Source organism: Ascaphus truei, chromosome 1, assembly GCF_040206685.1.
Source record: "Ascaphus truei isolate aAscTru1 chromosome 1, aAscTru1.hap1, whole genome shotgun sequence".
Classification (NCBI taxonomy): Eukaryota; Metazoa; Chordata; class Amphibia; order Anura; family Ascaphidae; genus Ascaphus; species Ascaphus truei.
This window is the reverse complement of record NC_134483.1, coordinates 330,012,404-330,024,963: the sequence shown is the minus strand read 5'-3', so window position 1 is coordinate 330,024,963 and position 12,560 is coordinate 330,012,404. Positions and strand designations below refer to the sequence as shown.

General features: G+C 40.4%; 1 protein-coding gene across 4 annotated transcripts in view; it reads right to left on the bottom strand.

Annotated features, from left to right (window-relative positions):
- DNAH6 (dynein axonemal heavy chain 6) overlaps window positions 1-12,560 on the bottom strand; it is a 448,872-nt gene that overhangs the window by 160,418 nt on the left and 275,894 nt on the right. For all 4 annotated transcript variants that reach the window (XM_075607019.1, XM_075606995.1, XM_075607010.1 and 1 more), the window contains 3 exons: window positions 7,794-7,946; window positions 7,359-7,499; window positions 5,705-5,947 (listed from right to left, as the gene is read on the bottom strand). In XM_075607019.1, coding sequence (XP_075463134.1) covers window positions 5,705-5,947; window positions 7,359-7,499; window positions 7,794-7,946 — 537 coding nt within the window. The remainder of the gene's footprint in view (window positions 1-5,704; window positions 5,948-7,358; window positions 7,500-7,793; window positions 7,947-12,560) is intronic.

Below are 12,560 nucleotides of genomic sequence, written 5' to 3'. Positions count from 1 at the left end.
TGGACTCTTATCTCAAACCATTGGTACTGGCATTACCGTCATTCATTAAGGATTCCACGGACCTCATGGTAGATGTAAAGGATCTGGTCTGGAAAAAAGAATACAGATGGGTCACCCTTGACGTGATCTCTCTGTATTCCATCATTAATCACGACCACGGGTTATTAGCTATCACGCACTTTTTAAATTTATCACATCTGTCCACTTCACTTTGCACTTTTCTATTAGAATCTATTAAATTTTTATTAACTCACAATTATTTCTTATTTGATTCACGTTTTTATTTACAATTATTAGGCACTGCAATGGGCACAAGTTTTGCACCATCATATGCAAACTTATTCATGGGGTTATGGGAAGCACAATATATATATCACAGTAATAATTCTTATCGTTCACAAATTATTTACTATAAAAGATTCATCGACGATCTCATTATTATATGGGACGGCGATGAATCATCACTTGTAGCATTTATAAACACACTTAATATCAATAATGTTAATATCAAATTCACTTATGAACAAAATATAAATTGCATCAATTATCTGGACCTGCTCCTTTACATAGACCATGACATGCTAATCCAAACTGACATATTTCGCAAGCCAAACTCCCGAAACACACTACTGTCAGCCAAAAGTTGTCATCCACAATCTTTAATCAAAAGTATTCCGAGGGCCCAATTTGTAAGGTTGAGACGGATATGTTCTGATGACGAGAATTTCTCTTTGCAGTCACAAGCACTATTTGAGAGATTCCAAGCTAGGGGTTACAAATATACAGATATCCAGACAGCATACGAGTACGCTATGACTTTGGATCGCCCTGGAATCCTCGATAAAAAGAAAAAAGACAAACATCATAAGGGGTACATACAATCTAAGAGCAAGTATAGTGATATGAGTCCATTATTCATCACGACTTATAGTCGCCAATCCAAGCTTATATGCGACATTGTGCATAAACATTGGCACACCCTGTGCCTTGATAAGGATATTGCTGAGTTTACCTTGAAGGGACCAAAATTTTCATTCCGTAGGGCTAAGACACTAGCATCACACCTCTCGCCAAGTCACTTTCAAACTAAAACTGATCTTAAAAGAATTGGTAGTATTCCTATAGGTTTTTATGCATGTGGAAATTGTTCCATGTGTAAATATGTTCATAGTACAAAATTTGTCCAAACTGACATCAATGGAAAAAAATATTTTATTAAAGAATTTTTGAATTGTAATACATCCTACACCATTTATCTTTTGAGATGTGGTTGCAAAAAATTATATGTGGGACGAACCATTCGGCCAGTCAAGACCCGCATTGCCGAGCATGTCAGGCTTATTAAAAAGAATGATGTGTCTCATCCAGTTCCCAGACACTTCTCCAGATGCCCTAAAGGGGGAATAGCCAACTTTTCCTATATGGCAATTGAACATATCCCTTGTAACGCTAGAGGAGGCCATAGAGAGGGGGTATTAAATAAACAGGAAATGTATTGGGTGTACACTCTGAACACACTCCATCCGGCCGGCATCAATCAGGAGTGGGAACTGAAACACTTCCTGATGGGGTAATGGCTAAGTTTTGGGGTGGGTTCACAGTGTTCACCCAATTACATTGTGATCTGGGAGGTGACATATTAAGTTACTGTCTGTCATGCGGTTGCCACTGTATTCATGGATATGAATTATGTGAATAAATTGATAAAATGTTTATATCCCTTTAAAGTGAATCTTGATACTGAAAATGCTTTATAAGTACAAAAAAGATTTTATAAGTACTAGATATATGAAATCCTTTGTTATACATCTGTATACTTCCATTAATTGATATAGCTTTATATAATAATAATGATGCTGGTAACTTAAAACATCAGTAGTTGTGTTTTTAAATTTATCCATTATATGTTCTGTTTTGTTTTTAAGATTTTTCATGTGTATGTTGTAAATACCTTGTTGTGCAGCCATTGCTATGGGGATTGTTGGGGAGATAGTTATCCACTTTAATGATTAATCTACCACAGGTGAGGTTTAAATACGTTCCCTGCTTCTATTGGTGGCATACACTCACCACTCCCTATATCTATTTGGCTGCCATACACTATCAGCACTCTTTGAAAAAGTCCATAGCCTGGACGAAACATGTTAGAGTGGTTGCCTGATGTTTGCTGCTAGCGATCAATAAAGTTTTTTTAGACATCCATGCGTTGGCTGCTGAAGTTGCTGTGAACCACGGACCATCTTACCCCCTTCTAAAAATACCTAAGACACTTTCCATCTGGTTTTTGTCTTTAGTAAATCTAGTGCTGTGGTTTCATATACTGCATTTTCTGCAGACTTTTTCATCTATTTTATTTATTGGTGTATAAAAACACTGCTTAAAATACAGTAGCTTGCAAAACAAGTTGACTATATTTGTTGTTTCAATGACTGAATGCAGTCTAACTTCTATCTTTATTTTTACACTTTCCACTGAAAGTAATATGCCACTACCCCTAGACTGAGTAACTGTTTTAGAGGTTTAGAGCTATTCCCAGCACGATGATGTGGAAACTACCACTGACTGGAATCACAGTTGAATGAATAAGGCTCTTAGATGACGATCGATGCCTTGTAGTGTAAATCTGTGGCATAAACTAGGCAATGCCTATCTTACACGTCAAATGTAAGAACCCTATTTATTACATGTTATATACAGTATTTAACATAAGTTGATTAGTCATAGCTGGCCAAACAAGGTAGTTTATATTCAAACTTACATGCTGCACAATACAGATATTGATACATCCCATTATCATATATCTTATGATAATGAACATATCAGGTACTTTCTCCTTAAAACCACATGTTGTTCCATATGGCAACTCCCACACTTTCTCATACCTCTTAGAAAATGGGGGGAGGGGGTAGTAATACTGGAAGGGTAACTTGTTGTACTGATGCTAGACGACACCATATAATGACTCTCTTAGAGTCTCATTTAAAGTAGGCTGGTGCCATTAACTTTTACTAATCCATCACTGCCGTTTAGTCAATAATAAATCTACATACTATGGCAAAGTTTTTTCTGAGTTTGAAACATAGTCTCTTTTATAAGATACATATTTTTGTTTGTACTGCTATGGCAAAGCAAATGCTTCTTTCTGATTTATGGGGGTAATTCTACACTTTATATATATTGTATATTATATTGACCTGAATGGGGTTTTTTGGTCAATCATAGCTCTGGACAATATAGAATTACCCCCTATTCCTGAAAACTGACATAAGTCTTTCTTTCTAAAGCAATTTTAAAATGTTAATCACTTTGTCAAACTTGTGGCAACATTATATTTTAGCTTATAAACATCTGTGTTCTTGGTCTACTTTGTCTGATTTTAGCCCATGTTTTAAATACACATCCTCAGCTCAGTGAAGAAAAAACAGATGGGGTAGATTACTCTTGGGTATGAATGGGTAGTCAACTGGAAGAGAAGACATTTCATACATTTGCCATAAATAAAAGATGGAAGACAGATAAATAAGTGGAATGCATAATTTAAATTTTTTTCTTTCTTTTTCAAATTGAATTTGGTAAGCCACAAAGCATTATAATGTTCTCCAATTATCTTCAGAGCAGTATCTCTGTAACCTTGGTTATACTGTTCACGACAGATTACACGAGAAAAAAGGTACTACTTTTCAACTTACGGTGTTAATTAATTATTTGCTTCTCTTTTTCTAACCTGACAGTAGAAGTCCTATTTAAATCACCATTAAATTGTGGGAGATGGAAGCCTCTGAGGCAAACTTTTCTACATAACGCAATGGCTTGAAAGTTACTTTATGTGTAAAGCTAACCCAGCAATTTACATATTTAGATATAACATTTGCATATATTGATAATCCAACATAAACTTGCAATGTGTGTGTGTGTGTGTGTGTGTGTGTGTGTATATATTATATATATATATATATATATATATATATATATATATATATATATATATATATATATATTTTATACTATATTAGTGAAAGCACTGTATGCCTGTCTGGATGTCCGGTGTCCCTAGGGGAAATCTCATTGGTCTCTTGGCCCGCCCGCCCCCGCACACCTCTCATTGGCCTGAGGCGGAGTGACGACACACACACACACACACACACACACACACACACACACACACACACACACACACACACTAGGTAGGGGGGGGTGTTACATACATTAGCTTGGGGCGCGCCCCCTTGGGGGGGCGCACGATTATGTAGGGGGGGGCGCGAGCAGCTTGCAGGGAAACCTGGGGGTGCTCCGTGCTGCTGCTTCTATGTCTGTGTCTTGCAGAGGGGGCGGGGCCAGAAGATCCGTGCTGCTGCTTCTATGTCTGTGTCTTGCAGAGGGGGCGGGGCCAGAAGATCCGTGCTGCTGCTTCTATGTCTGTGTCTTGCAGAGGGTGTGTGTGTGTGTGTGTGTGTGTGTGTGTGTGTGTGTGTGTGTGTGTGTGTGTGTGTGTGTGTGTGTGTGTGTGTGTGTGTGTGTGTGTGTGTGTGTGTGTGTGAAGTGTGTGTGTGTGGGGGGATTGTGTGTGGGGGGGATTGTGTGTGTGTGTGGGGGGGGATTGAGTGTGGGGATTGTGTGATTGTGTGTGGGGGGGTGGGATTGTGTGGGGGGGGGATTGTGTGTGTGTGTGGGGGGGGGGATTGTGTGTGTGTGTGGGGGGGATTGAGTCCCCCCCCTCCCTGCCCTTTGCCCCCCCCTGCCCTTTGCCCCCCCCTCCCTGCCCTTTGCCCCCCCCCCTCCCTGCCATTTGCCCCCTCCCCCCTTCCACTCCATGCCCCCTGCCCTTCCACGCCCGGGCAACGCCGGGTATATCAGCTAGTATATATATATATATATATATATATATATATAAACACACACATACATACTTGCATACATACACACACACACACAAGCAGAAGACAGTAGGCACTCCAATAGATTATGTAGCATGTATGGGAAAGGGCGTGCTTCATAGGAAGAATATATATCAATATATCACCCAAAACCGTAGTCGAGTGTAAATAAAGAAACAGCACATTGCAGGGTATAAATACAAAAAATGTATTAAGGTTTGTAAAAGAAAACGACTGGCTTTCACCAAAATCCAGTTATTGTTAACACCAAGTTGTATGATGGCGTCTATTTCTATTTTATATTATGCTGTAGGGTGAATCTTCAAGCGGGTGGATTCAGTTGTTGCACAATCTCACCTCTATACAGATCATATGGCATCACCACTATACCCCCACCCTTATCTGCTGCCTGTATGATGATTTCAGTGCTGTTTTGTAGTTTTAGGAGTGCCCTGTCTCCTTCCCGGAGAAAATTATGAAAGCTGGTTTTATAATGTCTAATCTGTTTGTTATCATGTTCTATTAGATTCATAAAAGTAGCTATACTGTGATTATTGCTTGTCGGATCTAAGGTAGTCATACTTCTAAATGAAGGGTGGGTATTAGCAGGGGAGGATGTTGTTGTGGTGATTGAAGCGGTCTGGTCGAGTTTTTTGTTTTAAAAAAATACTTAATTTCAATTGTTGTTGCAATTGTTGTTTAATGCACCTTTTGTATTTATACCCTGCAACGTGCTGTTTCTTTATTTACACTGGACTACGGTTTTGGGTAATGTATGTATGTAAAAAAATGTATATATATTTATATATATAATTTACTGCAGATCTTACCGAAACTAGCTGATTCCTTTTATTATCCAGCATGGACAAATAGAGATTAATTAACTCTAAATATGATGTGGGAGTGGTGTAGTAACGCCGCCTCAATTCTGCATAATATCGTTCTGCCATTTCAGTGACACTCATGTGAATCTCCACACACATTTCGGAAAACTTCTCCTTCATCTCCTCGCTGCCAAGGTCAATGCTAGTGAAAAATGTCTGTGATACAGAGAGGAGTGCTTCTCTGGGCCACTGTAAGCGAGAACGGAAAAAAATTATGGAAATCAAAAAGAGTCTGATTCTATCCTACCTAGGCAAACATTAGTACAATAATGTGACTTCACAATGATAAATCTTTCCCAAAGCATTTTCAAATATACATATAAAAGCATCCCAATGCAAACATAGTTTCTTTGATTTCTTTGATATGGGTGTTTAACTTGCATCAGAAATATTGAAATACGTGATTATATTTAGAACACAGTGTACGAAAGCCCCTGGAGTAAAACATATTTAACTAAAAGTTAACTATAAAGGAAATAATACTAGGTACTGTGAATGTCATGTGGAAATTAATTGATGTTCATCAGTGTAGCAGAATTACTGATTGGGAAAGTTAGAGGAGAATAAAGTTAGACAATTTTTGACACCCTCAGATCACTGCCCCAGGTAGTAAAACAGGAGAATGGCTTAAGAGAAAGAAAGGGTAGGGATAACTATGGTACTGTTTGATTCTGGTGGAAGTAGTTATTCTGCATTATATTACAGACAGAGTTATTGAATCATTTCTCTGTAGTGACTGAACTGACCGAGACAAAAATGCACAAGGCTGTTGTATGTTAAAATCAATGTACAGACTAGAGACAAAACATTGCCACTAAGAAAGTCAACTATTAGCTAGCAAAATAATGGCACTGTCCAATGCTGGTGAAAAGGACAGTAGAGAGGCGGTGGTAAAAAGTGCAGTTTACATGCAACGAGTTGTAAAGATGATTTTTTTTAAATGATTCATTTTGCACACAATTTTATTGCTCTGAAAAGTATTTTAATTAAGGCGACATTTTATCCTTACTAAGCGCTCTCTGCTTTTACTATATGTAATTATGAGTAATTAAATGAGCAGCTGCATCATAAGAACTCATGTACTATACTATGAAAATATAAATACTTGTTAATCAGATTTCTCATGTTTGACACAGATGAATAAGCTACAAAGGTTACCTCAGGCCTGACATTTTTACTGGAAGGGGAAAAGTACAATAGTAAAGCAAAATGAACCCCAGCAATCGTTGTAACCTATTATATTTACGTTGTGTAACTCATTTATTAACGCCTTCTAGATTACAACATAGCCAATTTCTAAATTGATGGCATTGCAAGCGGGACAAAATAAGTACAAAGTACTTTGACTAACTAATGGCTAGAGGTGCATATTTAAAATCACTCTAATGACATTAATTTAAAGGCAATGTGGCTCTTTGCAGGGATCCTTACAAACGTCCTAAATAAGTACATTTAAACTCAGTAAATATTGGCCATCATATCTTAATACTAAGTGGTGCTACAATACGACACCTTCCAGTGACTGAAGACAACTTAAAGATAATTTATTTAAGTAGCACTACTTAGTAAATATGGACCCATATGGGATGTATGAACTGACCTGCACAAACCAGTCAATGGTGCAGCAATTCACGAGTGATGGAAACATGCGGCATCTTGCTCGAAAGGCCTCTCCAACTGGACTCATACACAGCACAATATGTAACTTCTGACGTACACGACTAATAAAGTACTGAAACACCTGGTGTACAAATAAAGCAAGAGCAAATAACTAGTACAAAAGTAAACTCCTGATAATATGTAAACTTCTTTCAGTGAAAAAGCAAACATTTTTTACAAATATTATGTGTAAAAAAAAAATGACTTCAAAATATCTGATATGATGTGCATTTTCAGCGTGGCAGAAGGATAAAGAGGGGTTGGAAAGGCAGTCACAGCAAGAGAAAGAGAAAAGGTCGGGTGCGGGTTGTTTTACAACATTGAGTCATCTTGCCACCGTTAGAAAGCGTATACTCTAGTTTACCAAAATACTTACCTCATCCCGGTTTCCTTCTGGTATACCTGCTTCTTTTGCTTTTGGTCTTGTTGCTGCCAATACTTGCTCAAGATCATCTTTCTCAAACAGATTAGGCACTTCACCAGAATTAAGCATGTTATTGATATCCTCCAAGAATTCTTCAACAACAATCTGTAATTTTTAGAAATAGCTAATCAAACTTGAAACAAAAATAGTCTACAGATCAATACACAGCAAACAGTGCTTCAGTAGACAGCAATTTATTGTCATTTTCTGATAGCAGTTACTTTCATTCTAAGAAGCTTTTCAGCAATGTTTGTGATCTGAGGTACTTAGACGATCACAGACTTTGCAGATAAAAGGAAAATGATCGATAGATATCCATTTTATTATGTGCCATGCCCATTTAATGTAACTCCTAATTTATACTATTGAATATCCCCAGATTGCATGCAGATGTAAATGGAGCAGTTAGGTGCAAAAATAACTTGATATATGGGTGCTAAGGGACCCAGAAGGAAGTTACCACTTGATATAATGTTTACATTACCTTGATAAACAGACTTCAAGAAACAATGGATTTTGGGAATAAATGGAACACATGATATACAACTAAAATATATAGTACCATTTCATAACAGGACAAAACACCTAATCCTAATCTAGCAAACAAAATATCTTACATTTTGAGGTAATCTCACTGTTATTGGCAGTGTGATGTGTGTGTGTGTGTGTGTGTATATATATATACAGTGGCGACACACTTTATTCTCGCTCGGCTAGTCCCGCGAATTTGGGTATACTCGGGTGTATTGAGGTTTGTGATCGTTTTCTGCCGGAGTGTATAGCGTTATTTTCCCGGCAGGGATTGAAGCATTTTATTCCGGCTGGCTGCAATACTGCAATGCCGTGTAAAAACACATGGGGGCGCTTGCGAGCTGTTCTCTTTGAAGTCGTCCCCTATAATGAATTGTAATGCAGTATATATACTGTATATATATATATATATATACTGTATAACAACAACCCCTATAACCCCTAACATATAGTACTGTACACATACAGTACTGTATATGCACATACATAAATGATACTATGGGCCAGCGGGGGCGAGTTGTGTTTGCAGCAGAGAGAGATCCGCTGCTCTCTCTCTGCGCAAACATCGGCACATTAAAAATTATTTTAAATACATTTTTATTTATAGTGTAGATGTGCAGGGGGTCTCGGGAGCTGAACCGCACTGGTTTCAGGTCTGGGGACCCCCTGCTTCCCGAGATACAGACCCCTTTATGAGGTGCCGGTATCCCTCTGCGTTTCAAGGGCCCGATCACGTGATCGCGGCCTGTAAACCAAGCAGAGCAGAGGGATACCGGCACCCCCTAAAGGGGCCTGTATCTTGGGGAGCAGGGGGTCCCCGGACCTAAAACCACAGCGGTTCTGCTCCAGAGACCCTCTGCACATGTACAGTATAAATAAAACACATATATAAATAAACACTCGTTCTTTACCTTAGCGGCTATGCGCTATGGTAACGAAGCAGCATTTCTGTATTTTAATAATATTGTACAGTGAGCAGGGGGTTCCCTGAGCCAGAAATTAATGCTCAGGGACCCCCCTGCACAATATTATTAAAAATACAGTAATGCTGCTTCATTACCATAGCGGATAGCCTCTAAGGCAATGAAGGGGTTAACTCACCGTGCCCGCTTTATTGTGGGTAGCGGGGGTGGGTGAGGGGGGTATTTGGCCCTTGGTGTGAGTTTAGGGCTTGCGGGGGGTTGCGGGTGCACTTAACCCCTTCACGGCCGTAGCAGTTAATACCGTTACGGTCATGAAGGGGTTAAGCCCTCCCGCTACCCCCCCGCAAGCACTAAACAGCCACCGTTGGGGCTAATACCCCCTTCACCCACCCCCACTACCCACAATAAAAAATATACACACACAGCAGCCGCCAAAAAATAAATAAATAAATCTAAATAAATAAATGACTATAAATAAATACATTTGAAATACATTTTTATTTATAGTGTAGATGTGCAGGGGGTCTCCGGAGCTGAACCGCACTGGTTTCGGTCGGGGGACCCCCTGCTCCCTGAGATACAGCCCCCTTTATGAGGTGCCGGTATCCCTCTGCTTGGTTTAAAGGTCCCGATCACGTGACCGCGGCCTGTAACCCAAGCAGAGGGATACCGGCACCCCCTAAAGGGGCCTGTATCTCGGGGAGCAGGGGGTCCCCAGACCAAAAACCACAGCGGTTCAGCTCCGGAGACCCTCTGCACATCTACACTATCAATAAAAATGTATTTTAAATGTATTTATTTATATTCATTTATTTATTTATTTAGATTTATTTATTAATTGTGCTGCTAATGCTGTGTGTGAATTTTTTTATTGTGGGTAGTGGGGGTGGGTGAAGGGGGTATTAGCCCCAACGGTGGCTGTTTAGGGCTTGCGGGGGGGGGGTAGCGGGAGGGCTTAACCCCTTCATGACCATAACGGTATTAACTGCTACGGCCGTGAAGGGGTTAAGTGCACCCACAACCCCCCCCGCAAGCCCTAAACTCACACCAAGGGCCAAATACCCCCCTCACCCACCCCCACTACCCACAATAAAGCAGGCACGGTGAGTTAACCCCTTCATTGCCTTAGCGGCTATCCGCTATGGTAATGAAGCAGCATTTCTGTATTTTTAATAATATTGTACAGGAGCAGGGGGGGTCCCTGAGCATTAATTTCTGGCTCAGGGAACCCCCTGCTCACTGTACAATATTATTAAAATACAGAAATGCTGCTTCGTTACCATAGCGCATAGCCGCTAAGGTAAAGAACGAGTGTTTATTTATATATGTGTTTTATTTATACTGTACATGTGAAGAGGGTCTCCGGAGCAGAACCGCTGTGGTTTTAGGTCCGGGGACCCCCTGCTCCCCAAGATACATGCCCCTTTAGGGGGTGCCGGTATCCCTCTGCTCTGCTTGGTTTACAGGCCGCGATCACGTGATCGGGCCCTTGAAACGCAGAGGGATACCGGCACCTCATAAAGGGGGCTGTATCTCAGGGAGCAAGGGGTCCCCCGACCTGAAACCAGTGCGGTTCAGCTCCGGAGACCCCCTGCACATCTACACTATAAATAAAAATGTATTTCAAATGTATTTATTTATAGTCATTTATTTATTTATTTAGATTTATTTATTTATTTATTTTTTGGCGGCTGCTGTGTGTGAGTTTTTTTTATTGTGGGTAGCGGGGGTGGGTGAAGGGGGTATTAGCCCCAACGGTGCTTGTTTAGGGCTTGCGGGGGGGTAGCGGGAGGGCTTAACCCCATCATGACCGTAGCGGTATTAACTGCTACGTTCGTGAAGGGGTTAAGTGCACCTGCAACCCCCCGCAAGTTCTAAACTCACACCAAGGGCCAAATACCCCCGTCACCATCCCCCGCTACCCACAATAAAGTGGGCACGGTGGGTTAACCCCTTCATTGTCTTAGCGGCTATCCGCTATGGTAATGAAGCAGCATTTCTGTATTTTTAATAATATTGAGCAGGAGCAAGGGGCCCCCTGAGTTTAGATTTCTGGCTCAGGGAACCCCCTGCTCACTGTACAATATTACATTATTAAAATACAGAAATGCTGCTTCTTTACCATAGCCGCTAAGGTAAAGAATGAGTGTTTATTTATATATGTGTTTTATTTATACTGCACATGTGCAGAGGGTCTCCGGAGCAGAACCGCTGTGGTTTTAGGTCCGGGGACCCCCTGCTCCCCAAGATACAGGCCCCTTTAGGGGGTGCCGGTATCCCTCTGCTCTGCTTGGTTTACAGGCCGCGATTACGTGATCGGGACCTTTAAACGCAGAGGGATACCGGCACCTCATAAAGGGGTCTGTATCTCGGGAAGCAGGGGGTCCCTGGACCTGAAACCAGTGCGGTTCAGCTCCCGAGACCCCCTGCACATCTACACTATAAATAAAAATGTATTTAAAATAATTTTTAATGTGCCGATGTTTGCGCAGAGAGCAGCGGCTCTCTCTCTGCTGCAAACACATCTCGCCCCCGCCGGCCCATAGTATCATTTATGTATGTGCATATACAGTACTGTATGTGTACAGTACTGTATGTTAGGGGTTATAGGGGTTGTTGTTATACAGTATATATATATATATATATATATATATACTGTGTATATACAGTACTGTATATATATATACTGCATTACAATTCATGAATTTATGCCATCTGGTGGACACGCGAAGCATTGCAGCCTATTAAATCCTGATCATTATCATTTAACAGATCAGCCGCCCGTCAGCCAGGCATGAACCGTGGCTGGAAAGGCAAATGCAACGCGGCTTGTCAGAGGTGAGGAGCGGCGCATTCCAGGTATCTGCCAGGTACAAACTGGTTATTTGCTCGAATAAAGTGTGTCGCAGCAGTACATCTGCATGCAATCTGGGGATATTCAATAGTATAAATTAGGAGTTACATTAAATGGGCATGGCACATAATAAAATGGATATCTATCCATCATTTTCCTTTTATCTGCAAAGTCTGTGATCGTCTAAGTACCTCAGATCACAAACATTGCTGAAAAGGGTGGGTATATATATATATATATATATATATATATATATATATATATATATATATATAATGTGTATATGTGTATATATGTGTATATGTATATATATATATATATATATATATGTCAGTCACCCACCCACCCACCCACCAGAGTGTCAGTCAGTCACCCACCCAAGTGTCAGTCAGTCACCCACCCACCCATGTG